This window comes from Aristolochia californica, unplaced genomic scaffold (assembly GCF_029961685.1).
Source record: "Aristolochia californica isolate CCGP_79_NKW_82.1479 unplaced genomic scaffold, dmAriCali1.0.hap1 SCAF_14, whole genome shotgun sequence".
Taxonomy (NCBI): Eukaryota; Viridiplantae; Streptophyta; class Magnoliopsida; order Piperales; family Aristolochiaceae; genus Aristolochia; species Aristolochia californica.
This window is the reverse complement of record NW_027181815.1, coordinates 2,627,264-2,650,556: the sequence shown is the minus strand read 5'-3', so window position 1 is coordinate 2,650,556 and position 23,293 is coordinate 2,627,264. Positions and strand designations below refer to the sequence as shown.

At 37.7% G+C, this 23,293-nt stretch overlaps 3 protein-coding genes across 4 annotated transcripts; 1 reads left to right on the top strand and 2 right to left on the bottom strand.

Moving 5' to 3' along the window:
* Positions 1-3,448: 3,448 nt before the first annotated feature.
* Positions 3,449-5,140, bottom strand: LOC137950001 (BURP domain protein RD22-like). The gene is made up of 3 exons (XM_068796325.1): positions 5,063-5,140; positions 4,832-4,943; positions 3,449-4,735 (listed from the first exon to the last, which is right to left on the bottom strand). Exons 1-3 carry the CDS (start codon positions 5,099-5,101, stop codon positions 3,726-3,728), a joined length of 1,161 nt encoding a protein of 386 aa, XP_068652426.1. The 5' UTR covers positions 5,102-5,140; the 3' UTR covers positions 3,449-3,725.
* Positions 5,141-11,329: 6,189 nt separating this feature from the next.
* Positions 11,330-16,679, bottom strand: LOC137950365 (kinesin-like protein KIN-13B). 2 transcript variants are annotated; one of them, XM_068796783.1, is made up of 12 exons: positions 16,368-16,679; positions 16,076-16,258; positions 15,169-15,366; positions 14,966-15,073; positions 14,645-14,722; positions 14,483-14,564; positions 13,615-13,774; positions 13,233-13,535; positions 12,892-13,110; positions 12,186-12,672; positions 12,044-12,109; positions 11,330-11,967 (listed from the first exon to the last, which is right to left on the bottom strand). In XM_068796783.1, the coding sequence occupies exons 1-12, from the start codon at positions 16,506-16,508 to the stop codon at positions 11,788-11,790; spliced, it is 2,205 nt and encodes a 734-aa protein (XP_068652884.1). In that variant the 5' UTR covers positions 16,509-16,679; the 3' UTR covers positions 11,330-11,787. The 2 variants fall into 2 exon arrangements, with proteins under 2 accessions (XP_068652884.1, XP_068652885.1); XM_068796784.1 differs by having other exon boundaries at positions 15,169-15,363.
* A 2,422-nt stretch (positions 16,680-19,101) lies between these two features.
* On the top strand, positions 19,102-21,405 carry LOC137950651 (uncharacterized). The gene is made up of 6 exons (XM_068797231.1): positions 19,102-19,272; positions 19,352-19,421; positions 19,560-19,665; positions 20,374-20,472; positions 20,556-20,678; positions 20,764-21,405. Exons 1-6 carry the CDS (start codon positions 19,134-19,136, stop codon positions 21,181-21,183), a joined length of 957 nt encoding a protein of 318 aa, XP_068653332.1. The 5' UTR covers positions 19,102-19,133; the 3' UTR covers positions 21,184-21,405.
* Positions 21,406-23,293: the final 1,888 nt, after the last annotated feature.

The window sequence follows — 23,293 nt, the reverse complement described above, 5'->3', positions numbered from 1 at the left end:
GACAAGATGAAAAAGGCTAAAGCAGGAGGAGTCGTGGCATCTCTCCAGAGGCTCCTGATATATATATATATACTCCATCATGCGCCGATCCTACCCTCTTTTTCATTTTTGCCCTTTTCTCTGCTGGCATTTGCCCAGAATCAGATATTTCTCCGCGTATCAAGTACGAACCAACCCAACGCCCACCCCTGTCTTCTTTGCTGGTTTTCCCATTGGTTCAGGAAAGCTGGTCTTCCGCATAGTTATGAGTTGGCGACTCTTCGTTGGCTCAAATACTCGAAATTCTACTTCGTCAATGGAGTTTTATCAATAGTGTCTTCACTGGATTTTCCGAAAATAGTAAAAAAAAAAAAAAAAAAACAGGAACTGTCCGCTCTCCGGGAGCAGTTCATCCTCCTCCATTGTCGGTGAGATCAACGTCTGTCTTACACCCCAATGACGTCTTCCGGGAAACCTTTCCCTTTGAGGAAGTTGAAGGGACCCGCCATGCTGTACACAGGAACTCCATTAGGAAACACATCAACTCAACCAATAAACTGTAATCGAAGCGTTCGTCTTTTGCTAATTGTTTATACGATCACGAATTTTTTATCGAATTCTTATCGTTCGGTAGATTCTCGTTTGGCGAATGGAAAGCAAAATGTATCATCGCAGGTCTCCGGATCCAAGGCTCGCGTATCAAAGCAGATCTCGTCGTGGAGAAAAGCGAAACAGGTTACTGTGCGGAAGACATTAATAAATTCACTTTCGAAGACGACCCCCAACTTGACCTTAGCCTCTTACCAATCATATACCTAATCAACTGCAAATGTCGGTACTAGACGATATTAGCAGAGGGATTTCTGTACACTGCCCTCACCGCCATTCTCCCTGATTATCCTTCAACCTTCGATCGTCGATGGGACAGACGAGCAAAATATTATCAGTTATTAAATTGTCACTCGGAATCCGTTTCTTGGAGATGTCTAATCATGTGACCTTTCTGGGAATACAGACGAGACAATCGGCAGGGACAGGTACGCGTCGCGACTGCATGCATGAGCCTCCAGAATCTTCATCTGTGATACTGTGCCTGATCTGAAACTTCATTAACTGATTACGAGCGATAGGTGTTTTAGGGAAGATGCTTCAAAGTTTGATCAACAACTGAAATTTAACGTAGGTCACTTGATTTTGATTAGACCAGCCAAATCTCACTCTTGACTCTCGAATTCCTTGTCCTCGGGAACCTTCAGTTTGGAAGGATCTCCCCTAATGGCGGCCATAGTAATCTTCACATACAAACATAATAGCAAATATTTATATTTAGATACATGTATTAAAGGCCTTCTTGAACACTAATATCCAACAATTTAACATATTTTGGTTTCTATATACCATAATAGCTTTCTTAAAATCCAATATGTATCACCTAATACTCAATACATGTCGTCGATATGGGTAAACTTTGTTTATACTCAACTCGATTCGCCAAACCTAACGGGTTCATATGATCAAATGAACAAATGTTATTTAACGAAGTTGTTGATATTTAAGCATACTTTGCCACGCAAGAACATTACCAAGTCAAACTTCTCGTTAAACGATTTGCTAAGTAAAAATTTTAAGAAAAGATTAAATACAACAAATCGATTCATTTTTACGTAAGTCAAACTTCTAGTTGAACGCCAAAATTTTCAAGAAAAGATTGCGTGCAACAAAAGTATACGTTTTAACCCGATCGATGTAAATAGGGTTAAGTATGGTTTTAATCGAGAAGATGTTAATTGATTCTCATTTTTAAGTCTAAATGAAAGGATGAGGATAAGTTTGATCAGTTTGGCACATTATGTGTGCAATTTATTGTAAAAAAATGTCTTGTGTTTTGTTGTTTTCTTACATTAAATTATTGTAGGAGCCTTGTAGTTTTATTTTATTTGGAGTTCCCACAAACTCTAGACTCTTCCCCAACTATCTTATTCATGCTTACTACCAATTTAGGCCACTCATTTTAAGTAGTTCATAGTTGATGAAGCATTTGAGTAGGTGATCTGAATCAAAAATAATCACACAGGCTTAAGTTACAATGACACGAACTACTAACTCTACTATTTTATTATTATATTACGCAAAAACCATGTTGTAATTACTCAATCGATCGTCGAAGTTGTCGCCTCAAAGATTTTTCCAAAAGCTATATGTTTATCGAGTCATATAACATAATTTCACAGGTTATGGTTTGAAATATGAGTAAAAAAATTTCAAAATTTTAAAATTATTTACAATTCAATTCAATCCATTTATTTCGAATACATGTAAATATTTTTTTTAAAAAAAGTGCTTAATAATGAAAAGAGTTAACAGTTTAAGATGTGTTGGCATAAAGAGAAATGTACTGGGTTTGGGCCCAGAATGAAGATACAGCCCATGATTCCTAGTGGGCCTCTTTTCCACAACTTATATGGGGAGAAGGAAGAGATCAGATTCAACGTTGATTAAATGAAGGCATTAATGTTATTTGTTCTAGTTCTCTTCGAGGACAAGTAACGTGCAATTAGGGTTATATTTAGTTGATAATTCGATGCAAGCCAAGTTTGACTTGTTAGCTCGTGAGCCAACTCATTAGCATAGATTTTTTTTACGAAAATAATTTTTTTCTCTAATTATTCTTATCAATTCCCTATTTAGTTGGTTGATAGTTGCTCTTATTTACCTCAAACTTAAAAGACGATCGATAGTTCAACCCTTTTGGATCTCTCAACATCTAATGTAGTTGTTTGCCAATAGAATAAATACTATTGACGAAGGTGTTTATTTTTTCTTTTGGGTCAATTAAGCTGGTCATTATACACTAGTATGCTCCGTTGCAAAGTTTTAGACTCCTCTTTGATACCTTGCGATTTAATAGTACCAAACTCGTTACAATACTCTTTATTTATTTTGTAACATTATAGTTTTTGTAGTTTTAAATGTAGGTCGGAACTCGAGCTCAAACTCGGTTAAATATTTTGGACTCGAAGCTGAGATCAAGTTCAAAGTATTCATATCAAACCAAACTTGGGTCGGCTCGATGCCACCCTTGATTCTATATACTATTCACAACGGCCCTGTTAGTGCCTCTGGTGGGAAATTTATATCCTAGGAAAAACTATAAATGTTTTAATTTTTCCTAGGATACACATTTCTAAGAAACTTTCAAATAAAATCCTATTAATGCGTTACTAAAAAAATTAAATAGAAAATTAAATGAGCATGTTAGTACATTTTTTAGGGAAATAAATAAAAATTAATAATAAATCTCATATATTATAGTGTGATCTAATAGATTTCCGTAAAATAAAATTTTAAATAAAAAATTACCGTTGAAAGTATTACAACATTAATTATCAAATACTTATTCAAAAAAATTTCATATAGGCTAGAAATTTTTATATGATTTTCCTAGTATGAATTTTCGGCCAGAAAAGTATTTCCATGAAACATGAGACAGTAATGGTCAATAAAAAAGGCCAAAGTATCTAGAGGCATAAACAAGGTAGTAATGTGGGGCATACAAAGTAGGACCTATCCAGCCCACCCGCGGTTGTTATTTATTAAAAGAAGAAGGCCATCTATTTCACATAGGAAAGCGCTATGACTGATTACTTAAGCATCACTAAGCCCTGTATAGATGCATACGTATACACAGCCACGCACTACTGAGTGATCCCATTCCCACCAAGAAGAAATCCACCGATCCACACTCTCTAATGAGCAGCAACCCAGACGATGTGATCCTCCGGGAGAAAGTGACAGACGGGCACTGAACCTGGCGTCACCTTCAGCACCTGGAAAGCCAAGTGCTTCGGGTTCCAGCCGGAGGTGTCCTTGTGGCACACGGCCACCGCTTCCACCTTCCTCCCGTCTTTCCCAACCATTGGCACTACGTATGCTTTCGTGTCGTGGGTCTCATGGCAGTAGTATACTGCGTAAGCGTAAGCCTCCTTGTGGCAGGAGACTGATTTCGAGCTTCCCACCTCTCCCACTCCCGACGTGATGGTGTAAACCTCGTGGCTGCTTTCCCGCTCCTTCCCGGCGACAGTCGTGATCAGGGGCTTCGTGTTCTTTCCTAATTTGGATGCGGCGAAATCCACCATCGACTCCAGAGATGTGGCACAGTACTTGCTCTCTCCCTTGGCCGCGGGCCCTTCGCAGCTCTCCAACGTGTTCTTCATCGTCTCCGCTTCCACTGAGTCGGGTTCGATGGAGAACTTGTGGAGGATTTCGGGAAGTTTGCTGGAGGAGAAGGGGATGGACTCGGCGGCGGATCTCGGTAGAAAGGTAGAACCATCTGAATCGGATTTGGAGAAGCGAAGAGTCATCTTGGCGCCGGCATGCAAGTCCTTTTCCAGGAAGAAGAAGGCAACGTTGGGGTCGTCGTGGAGCTGGTCGGCTTCGGCGGCATATACGTAGTTGAACGGGCTCTTTCCAGGGGCGACTCGGACGACGACGGGATGCCCCTTGTGGCCGGTCGCAACACCGACACCGCCTTTCCCCACTCCGACTTGGGTCTTCCCGTGGCCGGCATTAACGTTCACACCGCCTTTGTGGCCGACGTCGACGGCGGTGCCACCAGGTGTACCCTTTCCGGCGTCTACTTGAACTCCATCCTTACCCACTCCGACGGCGGTGTTTCCACCCTTTCCCTTGCCAGCGTCTACGTGTACCCCGCCTTTGCCTACCTGAACCGAAGTGCCTACCTTCTCCTCCCCCACATCTGCAAATTAAATAGCACAAGAAAAACCAGCAACATAAGATTTCAGCTGGTTGATCAACCAGAGAAGAAACATAAGCAGAAAATATGAAAACCCACCTGGTCGTAAGAGATCTCGAATTGCACTAGGCATCGGAGTGTTGGGCAGCTTGGTTTGCCAGTAAACTTGGGCGGGCAAGCTCGCATGGCTTGTAATGGCGGCAGAAACAAGCTGCAACAAGACCACAAAGCAAACTCTTACTAACTACCAAAAGCCATCAAAGCATACGGGCAAAACAGAAATCATGTTTTGTCCTTTAAAATCACAGAAGAGAAGAAATTATGCCTCACCAGGAACACTTGAAAGAAGCAGAACAGAGAAGTATCCATTGCACCGAGTTGCAGAGATCTACCGAGCTACTAGTGTAAACTGAATATCTATCAATATTCCGCACCCGCTTTTATAGAAATCTTTCTGCCTAAAGGGACTGGACACTCTCACCCAGAAGGGCTTGGATTAATTGACTCAACTGCCATCTCCTTACTGACTTAAATGCTGGGGACGTTGCCGGCCATACAGGTGGAGTTACTTGACAAGAGAAATCATTCAGTTCAAAGGACAGACAATACAAAAGCAGAAGAAAATTACAGTACTTAAAAGGGTATGGTGAAAGGTGGGAAGGCTTAAGCAGGGATGGAGTTCGTCTCACAGATACATTAATGAGCTCATCAAACTCCGGTTTCTCTCCCGGAGAATCTTTAATTGGGTGCCAACTACCCGGCTTCCTGTCGTTACCCTTCATTGGTTTTTCCGGTCCGCCTGGGCCATTCCGATTGGTAGCGGCTGAATCTACTGCACCCAAGTATTGATGGGATCACATTAAACCTTCCTTCGTTTCGCCATTGCTGACTATCTGGCATTCTGAAGTCCGAATCCATCCATCTTTTTCTTTCCTTTTCGTTTTCCTCTTTGTCATGATTTTTTATCCCGGGACGTTTTCCTCTTTGTCGTGATTTTTTATCCCCGGAATCTCAAACAGTAATATTACTGCTCAATTGGAGCTGAGGAGATGAATTAAAATTGAATTAAAATAAAATGAATTGATTCAACTTTAACTCATGTTTGGGTGGTAGTGTAGACGAGTTCAAGTGGCTGGAAAATAGATTCCAGTGTTAGTGCCTCCAAATGAAAAATATGATATAAAGAAGAGAATGAGTAAACTTTTATGATATACTTAAATAAAACATATACTTAAATAGATAATTAACTAAAATAAACGTGGTTACTATACTTATAAGTGATTTGACGTGTAGTATTAAAATATATTAATATCCTAATTAATAAAAAACTATATTATATTACTTAATGATTATAATTTATTATAAATTAAAAAATAATTACGTGTGACTAGAATAAATTATACAAATTAAAAAATAATATAAGAGAATATAATAAATAAACCTAATGGTTTAATTAATTATAAAAATTGGATAATTAAACCAATTAATGATAACAATTTATTATAAATTAATATACTAATTACGTGTGACTAGAATAAATTATTTAAAATAAATAAAAAAGTTAAAAATAACATAAGTGAATATAATAAATAAATAAATTATTTTGTAATAACATAAGATATAGTTTAACATTAAAACTCACTATTTTAATACAAAATAAAAATACATAATAAATAATTAAATATATTAATTTATCAATAACATAATATATATTTTACATATTATTAATTAATAATATATTAACAAAAAATGAAAAACTAATGGCTTAATTAATTGGATAATTAAACCAATTATGACGATGGTTTAATTTTTCCTAACTTATAAAAAATTAAACATCGTCTTTGTCTTCCTCAGCAACGGGCCAGCGGGCAACGACGACGGAGGCAACACTCTGACGGTACGCCGAGAGGGAGAAAAGAGAGGCCAAGAGAGGAGAAGCCAGGAGGCTGAGAGGATCTGCGACAGAGGGTCGGCCTCCCGTGCTCTGTGATGGAGGTCGAGAGGGAGAGGAGGGAGGAAGGCCGACGAGGGGGGGGGGGGGGGAGGGGGGAGAGAAAGGCCGAGAGGGTCGGCCTCCCGTGCTCTGCGACGGAGGTCGAGAGGGAGCAGAGAGAGCGAAGATGAGAGGAAGAAGATGGGGCAAAAAATCGTTGGGAGACGATGTTCGAGGGAGAGGAGAACAGCGAATGGGGAGAAATTTTTCGTTTTGGGGGAGGGGTGGGGATGAAGCAACACACGAGGAAAGTTGATAATTCACAAAATAGATAGGATTCAACTTTCTCCCGTTTTTGCCTAAGCGAATGAAACGGTGTAATGTCACTTCAATTCAATTCTTTCTACACTAACGCAATTTTTATGAACTAGGTAATGAGGGGGGAATTCATTCCACTTCATTGTGGACTAACCCCCCCTTAGTGCGTCTGGGAAAAGTGAAAGTGAATTTGACCGAATGCACTAGTGCATGCAACGGGTGCAAGTTCAAGTAGATGATTGAACTCGCCAATGAGTAAAGTGGGTGAAACAGGATTCCTGCCGAAAACCTAGTTCATCAACTTGAACTCACGTCTCAGCTTGCGAAAGTTGATCTCGCTCTCCTCTCAGTGCTTTCGCTCTCCCATCTCCCTCTCCCTCTCGTTCTTGGCACTGTCACTCACCCTTCTCCCTCTCACTTTCGCTCTTAGCCCGCAACAGCTTTGCGTCTACCCCTCTTACCTTCCCATCCAACCTTCCTCCCCTCTACGTTGTCTCGCCTCTCGCCTCGTACGTGCTTCACTTTTGTCGCCTCTCGCCTCTTTTTTCCCCTCTCTCACTTCTTACTCTCAACTTCACCCAAATCCACTCGATTTACCTCGATTTACCTCAATTTTCCCCATTGGGCTTCGATTTTTCCCAAATTGCAAAAGGTAACCTTAAACCCTATTTTTTCAGTTTAATTTATTGTTTTATTTAATTTAATTAATTTATATATGATGTATTTATATTGATTGTTTAATTGCTATATAATTTTGGGATTTTTAGGGTTAGGGCGTATGGTATTCAAGGTTTAATTTCGTGTTGTACAATTTCGAATTTACGGTTTAGGATTAATGGTTTATTAGGGTGTAATTTCTGGAATTAGGGTTAGGGTTAATAGAAATTAGGGTTTAGTAGTTTCAGGTTTGGGGTTTTAAAGGGGTTAGGGTTTAATTTCGGGTTTAGGGATTTGGGTTTAGGTTTTAGGTTTATTTGGGTGTAATTTATAGAATTAGGGTTAGGGTTAATAGAGATTAGGGTTTAGTAGTTTCGGGTTTCGGGTTTTCATGGGGTTAGGGTTTAGGGTTTAATTTTGTGTTTGTGGTTTTGAGGGGGTTAGAGCTTAGGACTTAGGGTTTAGGGTTTAATTTTGTGTTTGTGGTTTTGAGGGGGTTAGAGCTTAGGGCTTAGGGTTTAGGGTCACCTTCCATTTCTATATTAAGTTTCTGTATTTTCCATTATATAAGGTTGAGAATGTGAGAAACAAACAGAAGTAGGAAGATTTCAAACAAGAAAGGTGAACTTCTTCGTTTTCCACTTTGTTCGTACCCTTTTTTTTTATTATTGAAAATAGCATAAACGTTGTCTAGTTTTTAAGAGTTTATGTTCTGGTTTGTCGATCAAAAACCAATTATTCATATACTAAATAAATCAAATGAAGCCTTTAAATGGTGCACTAATGACGCAGGTTTAGGGTTGTTCTTAAATGGTGTACATACTTGTGAATGTTTAGGGTTTAGATTATATATGACTGGAAGAAGAGGAAATGGTGCTATGGACGAAGCTTGTAGGCAGTCATATGATATTGGAGCTTTAAAGAAAACAGCAAGATGCTCGGTCTCTTGATCGAGTAGGTCAATATGGGCAACAAGTTGTCCAATGTTGTTTGGAAACACGAAATGTTTTGGACTACGTCAATAAGTTTAATGAAGATGCATTAAATAAAAAAACATGTAACAAACTCGAAAATCAAATAAAAACATAGAAGAAAATAAACCAAATAGTAACGAGTTGTCTCAACACTAGTGGGTTCGATTAGGTTGCAACCACACAGTGATTTACTGCAAGTTAGTTTGTATATAGTCTGTATGGCAAAACTACATTAAGGTCAGTAAATCTAACATGTCATGTTTTTCGTATTACTAAGCTCTATTCCAAGACTTCTAAAAGATTTTTGTTTTCATGAAGGAGTACAAAGACACTAACAAATATAGACGTAAAGGGTGCCCACTATATGAAAAATTGTCTCTGGTTGTGAGAAACTCTATAGCCATGGGGATAGTAAGTCAAATTTGTGTAGAGCTAGGTGATGACCTCCTTCGCGAGCTAGAAGGGCCATTGAAAGATGAGCTCAATGATGTCGATGTAGTTTGGGAGATTCCTCTACCATTCTTTAGTAAGAATGAGTAGACACCTAAGTAGTTTCGAAGAGGTAAGTTGTCTCCTTCAAATTACCGTAGAAAAGTTACAAAATGTCCACTAATAACACTGGCTGCGAAACAAAAATAAGTCTTTATGGTTTAATACTTCACAATTTGAGGCTTCAGATGTGCCACGAAATGGAAATATAGTACGATTTTTTTGGTACCAGTTCCATCACTCCCAATTGTCGTCCAAATTTTTAATGCAGCAAACCACAATTCTTTCAGTGAGCAAAACAACCATCAACACCATCGTAGGAAAAGGACCAGAATAGATAAAAAACCACATTTCTCTGAAAGTTTCTGTATAGAATTTTTTTTTTCTCATATTTAGGTATGAAATGGTTGAAAACTTGTAAAATTCTTCCTGTATTTAATAATCAATAAACATGTAAATAGGCAAATGCTTGCATGGGTAAAGATTTTGTTCAGAAAAAAAACACGGCAAACGGGTAACAATTAAAAATCACTCCAAAATACTTTAAGAAGAAGTCAAGACTCCTCGTTGGGATCATTAATGAGTAACAGACACCCAGAATTGAATAGAGTTAATGAATTCAGTAATGATACTTGTTATACAGAAAAGAGTAGCCATCATGTCCCATTCCTGGAGAATCACATCTTCTATCTCTGACCGAAACAGACGTTTCATATCTTGAAGACATGTTTTGTTTCTCATACCAGAAATAAAAACAAATCAAAACTATATGCAATATCAATTGTCTAGAAGACTAGAATAGTGTTTTCATGCCATGTTAATTCATTTCATCTTTAATTACTCACGGGTAAAGGGGTCGTCTATGTGAGCCGGGCTCTAGCTTCGATCCTAAAATTGTTTTGGAGCTTGAACCCAATAATTTTAACCAAGTTCGAGCCGAGTTCGAGTTTCAACATTTATTTAAAATTTTTCAAAAATTACATGTCTTGAGTTCGAGCTCCAACATACATTTAATTTTTAAAAAAATATATGTCAAATAAATTATATATAAAATTATACATACATTTTACATAAAAATGGGCATAACCTATATATAAAACTGGGTATAATCTCTACTTAAAATTGGGCACAACGGTGGCATCGAATCCAGTTGAGTCTGAACCTTCCTATATTCGAGCCGAGTTTGATTTAAAGATTTTGACCTAGCCTCGAGCCTAAAATTGTAATTAAACTCGAACCTAATAATTTTTACCGAGTTCGAGGTTAACCTACATTTAATACTCTACATAAAATAAATGTTAAATAAATTATCTATAAAATTATGCATACATTTTTAAAGAAAGAATGATAGGGGGGGTTCGAGATTGAATCTCGATAATGGATTAGAACCCACCAATATTAATTTTTTTTACCTAAAATATTGTCTAGTTTATTTTTTAAATGGACTTCTTATTGCCTCTTCTAGGGAAATAAATAAAAATTAATAATTAATCTAATATATTACTATACTTATCGATAAATTTTTAATCAAATAAAATGTCAAACACAAAATTGCTAGGAAAATTACCTCATGTTAAAAGTATTATAGCATCAACTATCAAATACTTATTCAAAATTTTTCTATACGGTTTTCTAGCCCATCTTAGCAAAAAAAAATTTACTTAGAAAATTATATGATTTTTTAATAAGTTTTTCTAATTAGAAAAATATTTTAAAAAAACATGAGGTACTAATAGTCCCTATATTTTTACTAAAAATGAGTTTTCAACATTTATTGAAAAAACCATTAATAGGCTCTATATTTTTACTTGTTTATGATCTCGCATGTGTGACTTTCACACTACGAAATCGTCTTCACGGGCCAGCGAGGACCTATCATTGACAACAGAAACAAAGGCGAAAAAATCGAAAGAAGAGGAAGAAATCGGAGGGAAGGGGATGTAGCGGCCGACGAGGAGTTGTCAACGGCAATAGAGAGCCAGATTGGCGGACAGGAGGGGCTTGGCCTTTCCCCCTTCTCCCCCGCTCCCAATCCCGTGACTCACAAGCCCGTTAACGAGCCGGCACGTGAGCTTTCAAACCGAACCTTGATTTGGTCAAAACGAGCCATAGCCGAATATCCGGTATACCAAACTCGTGAGCCGGCTCGAAGCCACCCTTAGTGGTGATATCAATTCGAATTTAATGTGCAGATTTGAGTAGGAAACAGTTTGGAAGGATGCGACTCTTTTCTGAAATTGAATAATGTTTCTACTGTTTAAACATAGGAATAGCCAAACAGCTGGAGAGAAGCTCATTCCCCTGACGAGGATACCAGAAGTGTTAGCACTAGGCACTCAGCAGAGCTTTACAAAATAATGTGAGGCAGATCAATTTATATGACACAACAACGACAAAACATAAGAAACAGAAACAAATAACATCACTGCTTTGATACACCAAGAGAATAACACAATCTACCCAAGCAAAACCAGTGGTTGGAATCCTCACTTTGCTTAACCTCCACGGTGACAGCAACTAGTTGGGAGTTTGAAGCAACCAGTCTCCCCAACGCACATCAAAGAGTCGCACCAAGCCACCGCCGGCTGCTAAATACAGATATCAGACTCAAATTTTGTGTATGGTTAACACAAAATCATATAAGCAATGAGAGCAAACTTCAACCGGGACTGCAGAAAGGTAAATCATTGACTCAACGAGGATACTAGAACATTGTGTTCATTCAAAAGCCTATGGAAGTGAGCTAAACGATTTTGTAGGTTTACGATTCCTGCAGCCTTCTGTGAAAGAATTGTGTGCAGTCTGAAGATATATTCGTCAAGATGATTTCCAGGATGGTCGGCTTCTATTAAAAGCTTCATCTCCTGCATATAATACAATCGCTCAAAGATTAAACTAATAATATCTCCGCAAAGCGTTCAAGTAGGTGTGCTGACTGACCTCCCTGACAATATCTATTGTCTCCTCCACTTGTTTCCGATGAGCAACTACAAGATCTTCCTCCTCCTGAGATCATTTGAAACGGTTAGCATCAAGAGGAGCATTTGGTAAAGATGAAAATATGATTATTTTAGTGTTGCACCTTCAACAATGCATTTAGATTATTGTCAGCATTGAAGCCATTTGCATCCGAATCCGGCAGCTCTTTCCATTTCAGTTGAGCCTCACTCTTTCTCGTATTACTCTCAGTTGCTGAAACTCTATGCATCATAGGTTTTCCTTTTCTACCCGGTTGCTTATCTTGCCCATATGATTCATCTGGGAAATCTAACTCCTCTCCAGTTGCATAGCCCCTGCCTACTTGTTGCTCTCTGGAATAGTTCAAATACACAGAACCAAGTTGCCCATCATCTCCCCCTGAAAATTTATTCTTCATGCTAGGTGGCAGTGAGGTCTCCATTTGAGGTTGCTTGGACCAACCAAATCTGTTTGTCTCATTTGACATATCAACAGAATTACCATTTACAGATAAGACTTTCGATAGTGGCAAAGCTGTTGAGTCTCTGAAATTCAAGGTGGATGACAATGGATCCTTCTTTGAATTATTCCCCTTTGAGAGGCTTTTCACCCTGGTAACAAGAATTAACCCAAAAAGAAAAACAGTGTCAGCATAGCACAAGAGAGGGTATACACATATATGTTTAAGAAACAAATCCAACTAGAAACTCAAGCTTAGATTGAACACGTCCTACTCAAGTTCTTACACTATGTTATTCACAAAAAACACACACATACATATTAGGAGAGATAAGGGAATATAATGAACAGGAATGAAACAAGACAATCACCTATCAGCATATCTTAATGTGTTCAGAGTGTGCTCACATGAGCATGAGTTTGGAGAAATGCAGGATATCATAACAGTACGTGAATCTCCAACAAACGAGTCCCTAAGGACTTCGGTTAACTTGCTACCTCGGAAAGGTATATGACCTTGGTCATTGTCTAGAGCCCGAATACACTCCTTCAGTGCAAGTAAACTTTTGTTAATCTCGGCACCTTCCATTCTGTACCATAAATACAGATCAATTCCTGTGCTAGTGAGAAAAATGTCTCTGAATTTAATCCAAGACAAATAAGAATCTTCTCGTTTTGCAAATGACTATGAAGAATATTGACAAAATAATACCTAGTCTGCTTATCATTATCAGTTGTATCTGCTCCACGCTCACTTCCAGCAAGATCTATAAAGGATAGCTTCCCAAAAATTCGGGGAGGTTTAGATTCACTTCCATCAACAGATCTTTTTATAGCCAGTTGAAGTATTGCATGAGAACGCGATGATTCCTCATTTGCACCAGTTGTTCCAGTACTCCTGGTAGCATTTCCTTTCTCGATAAACTCTCTAATTGTCTCAACACTTGATACTCTATACTCTTGCAGTCCCACAATACATACTTGTTGTTTGCCATCTTCTCTCATACAAAGTTTCCTATGAGAGACCAAATTTGCAGGGTAAGAACAAAAATAATACTTCAGACCATCAAGTACACAAGGTAATGATGACACACCTCCTATCATTTAGGAGATCGAAAAGTTTCCCTCCATATATCTCAAAGAAACTGACAAACAACTGAAAACCCTGGTTTCGGTAAGTGTGATGCATCAACATTAGAATGTCCTGAGATGCTTTTAGGGGGAGAGGCTGCATTGTGTAAGTCTTTCCACTGCCTGAAAAGACTCAAAGAACCAATTAGTAATTGGTTCTACACTTATCAAGAAATAGATATAAGCCAGTAGATTACAGAATCAAAGACAAACAAAATAATAGGTCAAAATATAAAAGGAGAACAGCAAAAGTAGAAACAAGTCATAGGTAAAAGGAATAATTCGTGTCATTTATCAATTCAAAGCAAATATTTAAAATGATAAGCCTCCCACTATCATACAATTAAGTAACATCTAGCTTATGATTAATCACTTCCCCACGTCATCTTCTACACCCTGTTCATTAACTTCCCCTCTAAGAGCTTGACAAAGGTGTCCTCAATACCATATCGTAATAATTGTAAATAAACGGAATGGGCAAAAGCAAAGCATCATCACACATAAACCAGAACTTAGTCAACAAGTTTGGATGATGATAAGAAAGTACTACGTGAATAAAGTTAGCAGATAAATTCGGTGATATATTCCTGTAGAAAAAGTAGGTATATTATAAAAAAAAGCTTGTCTTTCTTACATCCAAACTAACATCTGTTAGAAAGAAAGGTGTATTCATCATAAGAAGTGTGATGAGTTAAAGAAAATTACCATCTAATGCATTGGGAACATTTGAACTAATCTTTTCTTATAAAAATTTTGTAGAAACAGTCCAAAGATGGGAAAATCAATAAACAATTCAAAACAAGAATCCAGTATATGAGACTAAAACCCAACCTGTTTGCCCATATGCAAAGCAAGTTGCTTTTATCCGTTGAAAAATTAATGGCACAATGGGTGCAACAGTTTCCCGATACACCTGCAAAAGGAAACTAATTTGAGGGGAGGAAGTGAACTGGTAGTTCAGATCTGAAAACTGTGCTCTCATCCCAGGCTTACTTCATCATTTGAAACATTCTGATTCAGCACTGCATCAAAAACAAATTCATGTTTTTCAACGTACTCAGTTAAATCTACCTGTAAAAGAAAGCAATATGGAACATTAGATACCATAAGCAATTTTCTTAGGAGAGCTCCAAACTACATGAACTACAAAATATAATAGTTCTAACAATACAGAGACACGGATAATGGTTCCATATACAGAACTTTTGGTTGAAGAAACAACTGAGGCATTCCTTTCCCATGAACCAGCAACAGCACCACAGTTGTACCAAAAAAATGGAATAGTCATTGTCATTAAATCCTGTTGTCACTTACTTTGAATTTTGTTTCATGAACTGTAAGGGAACTTGCGCTTGGTACTATTGTTATGATGTCTTCCTCTTTCTTTGATATCTCCTTCTTATTGAGTGGCCTTTTGCGTACCTGCAATAGAATCGCCAACATACAATTTATTAAGACATATTGACAGGTACAACAGGAAAATGCTACTTTTTACCCAAAATAAAAAAGGAACATACCACAACTTTTATCTTAGCAACGGACCCAGTCTTTTCTCTATCGGCTGAAAAGCTTTTGAGAAGATTATTTTCTGACAAGCCACGGGGTTTGCCAGTCTGTCTAACAGTAGAAAAGCCAGGATCTGAATCATCAAAGCTCCTACCTCGTGCAGAGTGATAGTTGAAAGTACCTTCAAATAATCCTGGGACTGGCATCTGCTAGAGGCAGTAGGGTAGAAGAATGACAAAAATGAATACTGAGAACAAAATGAAATAATAATAAAGCAATATTGATGACGATGACGAATCGTGCAAACTGTAGCATTGACAAATAAATAAATCATGAAAGAAGACCGATACTAAGCAACGCAAACTATGAATCCACAGGGGCCTCAGTTCAGCTATTTTTTTCATACCATGGGAAAACTAACGATGAATTTAGTACTTTCGGGATATAGATACGATTTCATTAAAACGGAATACAAACGTGCACTTTCAAAGTCATCGATTTGGGATCAAATCTGTGACGCAGGTCTCCGCAAACACTAAGAACAGAGCCCATAGGTGTTCTTACTCATATACTAAAAGAACCCAATTAATCTCCATTGCCACAATGAAAAATGTTATCAATCAGCATTACAACCAAAAAATACTATTAGTGTACTTGAAACGCATCGACAATAGGGACCCCTCCTATGGAAGCAACAGAAACAAACTATTTTAGATATTCTGTAGCAACACCAATGTAGTCGGGAGCTGAAATACCGCAATCACATTGTGAGAACTGTGAATAAAAAAAAGGCTCTTTTAAAATAAGTCGGGAACTTAACAAGTAAATTCTTATGGAAAACTTGCTCCATGTGCATCTGATGTACTATCGATTTAGTTATCGCTAACACATAAATACACATAATCCAGATTTGCTTACATCGGGTAGCAGCTCAGTGTCGAAGGAATGCAGATCCAGGATCCCAGGACTGAGCTCGCTAGGCGAGATGTAATCGTCCCCATTCTTCCTCTGACTCGAAGATCTGGAGAAGACCGGCGGCGTCGATGGCTCGGAGAAAAGCTCCCCGCTCCGCTGCGCGCTCCGATACATTCTGGAGTAATCCTAAAGAAGAATACAAAAAAAATCCAAAAGGACATCGTATTTTAGAGGGAAAAAACAAAAAACAAAGAAAGGAAAAGAAAAGAGAGAAGAGGAGAGAAAGGGACAGTACCTGAGAAGGTGGTGCGGCAGACTGAAGCCATCTGTTGTTAGAAGCAGCATCGAGAAAGTGATCCGTGTACTGGCGCTGGTGGTGAGCCGGAGCCGGAGCCGGAGCCGGAGATCGCTGCATTTGCCTTCCGACTGCGTTCATATTCTCCCGACTGATCAAACAAGGATCAGAAGACAACCAAACAGGGAATGAGCCTCTCGATCGACTGCCGCCGGGAGAGTGGCGAGAGAAAGAAAAACGAAGAAGAGAAACGCAGATAGGGGAGCGAAGCAGCAAGGGATTATTACAAGAAAAAACTTGAAAATTAAGAGAGAGAAGCTGAGAGGGAGAGAAACGAGTAATTCAAAACTTTGAGGAGGGAGACCGGGGGAAACTGACGATGCAGACGTACCAAGGGGGGTCTCCCTGTGTTGAATGCTGGAGAGCGTTGAACCAATGGCGGGGGCCCACGTGGCGAATCGGAGGATGTGGATACGCCGTTAAACGAGATAGGAAGGCGAAGAACGAAAGACAGTTGGAGTGAAAAAAAATATCTGCCTGAATTTTGTTGGGAACACAAAAGAGGCCAGTAAAAGCAGGTAGAAGAGTGCGTGGCCGACCACATTCTTAAGATGATTCCACGTCAGCAGAGTAAGGCCACCACAGCCTTTTCTCTCACGACAGCGATTTGATGCTTCATGAGATAAAATGAAACCATATTAAAGCGTGACGTTCTAACGGTAGGACCATGTGAACATTGAAATTTTCTTTCAAATTTTCTTCTTGCTTCTAATCTTGTCCCATTATTATCAAACATTCAATTCAAATTAATGTAAAGTTGTTTATAGTTTGGAGGTTAGTTCATATATGTTATGTCGTTGTATTCCTAGTTTTTATTAGGGTTGGTGACTTTCAATCTCCAAAGTTCTACCTAATTACAGATGAGCAATTCAATACACAAAGCAGGCCATTAGGTGCACTTGAAAACCTAAAATTGTTCAAGATGTGCAATGGATACCACTTGTTAGAATTATACCAGCTGTTTGTTGGCTTTTAATTGCAGTTTCTTGACAATTACTGAATTGTACATCTTATAGAAAAATTCTTATTAGGAAATAAGAATTCTAAATTTTATATAAATAAGTTTCTAAGAACTATTAGTGTCTTATGTTTTTTTTAATATTTTTTTTAATTGAAATTTTTTATTAAAAATCATATAATTTTCTAAGTAAGATTTTTCTACCAAGATGGGGAAAAAAATGTATAGACAATTTTTGAATAAGTATTTAACAGTTGATGCTGTAATACTTTTAGCATGAAGCAATTTTCATTGCAATTTTGTGTTTGACATTTTATTTGATTACAAAATTATTGATAAGTATAATAATATATTAGATTGATTATTATTATTTTTTTATTTCCCTATAAGAGGCAATAAAAGGTCCTTTTAACTTTCCTAAGAAAATTTTAAAATATTTCTTGTAATTTTCTAATAAGTCACTAATAGTAATAGGATTTTATTTAGAGTTTTTTTTTTGGGAATATGTATCATAGGAAAATATTTCTAGTTTTTCATAAAATATAAATTTTCATATAGGGGCACTAAGGAGGCTATAGTAAATTTATGGCCAAATTCAAAAACTACAAAACAAGCTAGACAACAATTGGAATAAAAAATTTAATATTGGTGCATTTTAATCCATTATTGAAATTCAATCCTGAACCTCCCCTATAATTTTTTTTTTAAATGTATGCATAATTTTATATATAATTTATTTGAAGTCACCCCTATGTGCAAGATCATAAACAAGGAAAAAAAAACTCTTTGTCCCTTCCTCATGGTTCTTGAAGAAATTGAAAAGATATTTTAGTAGAAATATGTTTCTAGAGACTATTAGTGGTTTTTTCAATAAATATTGAAAAGACATTTTTAGTATAATTATAGGGATTATTAGTGCCTCATGTTTTTTGAAAATATTTTTCTAATTATAAATTCTTGTTAAAAAATCAAATAATTTTCTAAGTAAGATTTTCTTGCCAAGATGGGCTGGAAAATCGTATAGAAATATTTTGAATAAGTATTTAACAGTTAATGATATAATACTTTTAGCATGAGGCAATTTTCATAGCAATTTTGTGTTTAACATTTTGTTTGATTAAAAATTTATCGATAAGTATAGTTATATATTAGATTAATTACTAATTTTTATTTATTTCCTTATAAAATGTAATAAGAGGTCCATTTAACTTTCCTAAAAAAAATTTAAAATATTTATTATAATTTTCTAGTAAGTCTCTAATAGTAATAGGATTTTAAAATAATTCTTATAATTTTTAAGTAGAGGTCATGCCCAATCTTATATATGTATTATATATATAAGTTATGCCCAATTTTATGTAGAGGTCATGTCCAATTTTATATAAAATATATGCATAATTTTATATATAATTTATTTTATATATATATTTTTGAAAAGTTTTAAAAGTATGTTGAGCTCGGCTCAAACTTGGTTAAAATTTTTGGGCTCCAGCTCGATGATAATTTTAGGCTCAAGACAAGGTTCAGGTATGGTTACATGTTATAAGTGTCACGATTTACAAACTTAAAATGTAAAAATCTTAAAGCCGACACGCCTTCCTCAACGCTTCGGAGAGCAAAATCCCGCGCGCGCCCTTCAATTTGAAATATGAAAAACCGCGCAATCTAAAATGCAAGTTCGTTATTGATCGCGAACGGCGAGGTAAGACCCACTACACGTCTGCACGGCGAGCGGCGATCATAGCGCAATGGCCCAGGCCGCGCGCCTCAACCTGCGAATGCAAAAGGAGCTCAAACTCCTCGCCACCGACCCACCTCCCGGCGTCTCATTGCCAGCCGTCTCCGAGGGCTCCAGTGATTCATTCTCATTGTCTGCGATTGATGCCTGTAAGCCCTCTCATGGCTTCTGCTGTTATGGTTTATTTAACCTCTGTTTTAATGTTACCATTTTTTTTAATGTTGATAGGCATTCGAGGACCTGAAGGTACAGTTTATGACCGAGGAGTTTTCAGAATCAAGATTCAGATACCGGAGAGGTTTTGTTGTTACAATTAATTTTTGTCATGATTTTGGATTTTATTTCTCTCTATACGCTCTACTGGTGGAGGAGGAGATAGAGGCAGAATCATTTGTCGAACATTTCTTATCCCCCATTTGAGTTGCTTGTCTCGCAGGTATCCGTTTCAGCCTCCCAACGCGACGTTTGCGACACCGATTTATCATCCTAATATCGACAATGGCGGACGTATCTGCCTGGATATTCTCAATCTTCCTCCCAAGGTGCGACTGAAGTTTTAAAATCAGTAGGAATGTGCGCGCGTATCAGTATACTTCTTTCTTTCTTTCTTTCTTTTTTTCACGTCTTTTCTTCCCATCTGCTTGCAATTTCTTTTTTCTGGTTTCATCTGGTGAATATGTGAACTGGAAATATTCCGAAGCAACAATTTTACAGGGCTCCATTTATTAATAAGTTCTCATCTGCGATGTGGCGCCTCATAATGACATTTCATAAAACAGATCGTTTTTCTTGCTCAGTCGACTGCTTCCCGGCTCTTGTCAGGTCTTCCAATTCTATACAGAAACAAATTTTTTGGAACTCTCTGTTTTACAGTGGATGCTTCACCAGGTTCTAGACTCCTTATTGTAGGTGTTGTATTCTCTACCTAGTTAAGTAGAAGATAGATTCTAGTAGTGAAATTATAGACATCTGAAAGGCCAAAAGAGTTTTAATTTCTCGCTGCAAGTTTTTTTTCTGGCCTAATGAGTTGTTGTCTGGCTAAAATTTATGAACCATTTCACCACTGTTGCTCTGCAATTCCTAAGCGACAGATAGTTGCTGTGAACTGCTTTAGCAAGATAGTCATAAGGTTGCTTGCATAGGGCTGTAATGTCTTGTTTGAGACGGCGATATCTATCTTTATAGTTCGTAGATACATCACACACAGAGGCCTGTGCTAAGCAAATTTAGTGAAATGCTGGCTGCTGCAGGGAGCGTGGCAACCGTCATTGAACATTTCAACAGTGCTAACAAGTATTGGTCTGTTGCTGATTGAGCCTAATCCTGATGACGGTTTAATGTGCGAAGCTGTATGTGCTTGTTTACCAGTGATTATAATAGATACAGCTTCCTTGCGGCCCTCAACTGAATTCTAACTTGATCGTATATGCAGAGCAAGGAGTACAAATACAACAGACAACTATTTGACCAAAAGGCGCGGTCTTGTACTCAGAAGTATGCCAAGCCTGGAGCTTTAGCCTCTACTAACAATGAATTTTTTCTTGAACCCAACGAGGTCAGTGGCAGCTAGATAGTTTCTGACCATTTCTCCTTCCATTTGTTTGTAACCTATCTTACAGTTCTCTTAATTTCTTCCTCAGGTCAAAACAGTGATCACAGAGAGTAGCTCTAAAGCTCAACCCAACGAAGACGAGGAGAGTCGGAAGAGGCTGTGTGGGGCAAACAGGAAGGTCTCGCTGGAATCTAGATCGTTATCGGTGATACAAAACAGTGAAAACAAGGGGAATGAAGGCTCTGTTCGTCGGCTATCACTCTCGCGGTCACAAAACCTTTTGGGTGCTTCAGACAAGCCTTCATCGTTGTTTAAGACTATAAAAGCCGATGAACGAGGCAGTAATAAAGATCATGGTGAAAGCAAGGCACTTAGTGATAATTGCCAGAGAGAGTCACTGGTTTCTCTTACTGTTATTGTGTCAGATAGTGAGGGAAGTGAAGAAGAGTCCAGAGCACACGCCAGGTCAAGTTTGTCTCTGAGACGGAAGCGCTGTCAAGAAAAATAGATAACCATCCGACCTGAATTGTTCACACCTTCATACCCTTTATCTCAAACATGCCATACAGTATTACAACAGGGAGTCTGACACCGTAACCTGTCTAAAATCTATATAACTTTGAGCTTATATAATTTCTTAAAAGTTCTATATAATTTTGAACTTATGGTTGCTAGCTTGCATTGAGTGATTGTATTCAAATTGTTTGGTCTCATGTTACTTAATATGCCAATGATCCTCTCTCCAACATCTTGTTGAGACTACTATACTCCCTTATCTGCACCAATTTTTTCTTGTAATTTTCATCTACCCGAAGTCTTCCAAAAACTACTTGGGCCTTGTTAGTGTCCAGTGCTGGGTAAAAATAGCCAAAAGTCGTTAGTGCCTAGCATAAGTGCAGGGGGAAAGTAAAATACAAATATATTTCACTTATTTGTATTTCATTTTCCTCCGTTTTAGGCATAATGGGAGGGAAAGTGAATTTAGAGGGGTCGAGCTCTGAATTCATTTTCCCTCCCTCAATTACATCGGGCTCGGGCTATCAGGAAGGAAGGCTCTCTCGAATGAGAGCTTCGGAGAAAAAAAAATTCTCTCTCGCTCGTGATCGACCTTTGGCGATTTCAATCGCCCTCTGTGGGACCTATCTCCGGCGTTCAACTCCCTTCCTCTCGCCGTCCCCAGCACCGACAACCTTTGGCGATAAACTTCGACTTTACACTGTACTTTACATTGTGCACATTAACACAAACAAGTACTTTATACTACACTTTCCATTGCGCACATTAACACAAATAAGTACTTTACTTTCCCTCTCACTTTCCCTAGGGAAAGTACTTCACTTTTCTTTCCTCTTTCCACTTACACTTACAATGTGCACTAACCCCCCTTGGTGTATAGTTTTTTCACTTTGTCTCGAATGGCTTAGTCATGGTTTTTACTTGTTGTACTTTACACCTTAATTCTCGTGACTCAAGTTTTGTCTGGTGTGGAGTTTGTCATTCAGGTTGTGTTTTTGTATCTCCATGTGTTGCCAAATAGTGTTTGGTCACTCGTTTGAAGTGTCTCCGGTTTTATATACAACATAATTGTAATTATACAAGTTTTTCTATGGTCAATATGTTTCATCCTTTTAATTGGTGTGGATAATTGTTATAGTCTACAATCTTCACCATGTGGTTCATTGCAATTTTCCAATGTTATTGGAATATTATTTATTTGGTTACATTTCATTGCAGGAATTTTCCTCCAAGGGCCAATGTTTCAGGCCTTAGGTGAGATACTAATGTTCCTCATTCACCCGGTTTTATCCTTGGCGAGTTTCATTGATATTTGATCCACTTGGCAAGTTCTGGCATGTTTTGAGTTTGTTTATGATTCTTAAACTGTTGTGAGCACCTATGAAAATCTACAGGGATAAAGTTAATGGTGTAGAAGGGGAGTGGGGATGGAAGGAGTGATAAATAACCGAGGGATTAGATTGACTTAAATAAAGATATAAAATATATCATGAAAAAGCAAATATTAGTCAAGTAAGAGGTTCACTAATATTGCTGGGTGTGAGCATGTACTCTCCTTTTTACATAAAAATACTTTCTTTTAGGAGATGGAATATCAAAGTTTGCATCTTCCATGGACCCCAATTGTCTCTAAGATTTGTACATTTCACATTAAAATATTAAGATTTTGTAGTAGTTGTGTCATTTTTGGGGATGATTTTTTTTCTTTCAATTATTTTTTATTCCTCTTACTTGAAATGAATGTTAAAAAGATTGGAAAACGAGTTTTCTATTGTTGGAAACTATAAGAAAACTTAAATCCTCAAAGATGCCATGGAGATCTTTTAGATGCTTCATTTATCTAATCCCTAAAGTTTCCCGTGAATCATGGTGGAGTAACAAGCCTATTAATTCTAGTACATCTTAATGGTTATTCTCTCGGCTAGTTCATTTTGTATGTCTTAAGAAAATATATTAATACAAAGATAGTTACTTAATATAATGATCAGGTGACTTGGGCATTTGGTTCAATGGTCACATTGGGGGTTCTTAGTGTGAGCTATTGTGTTCAAAGCTCAAGGACTAATGAGTTGTGAGTATGTGTAATCAATATATATATATAT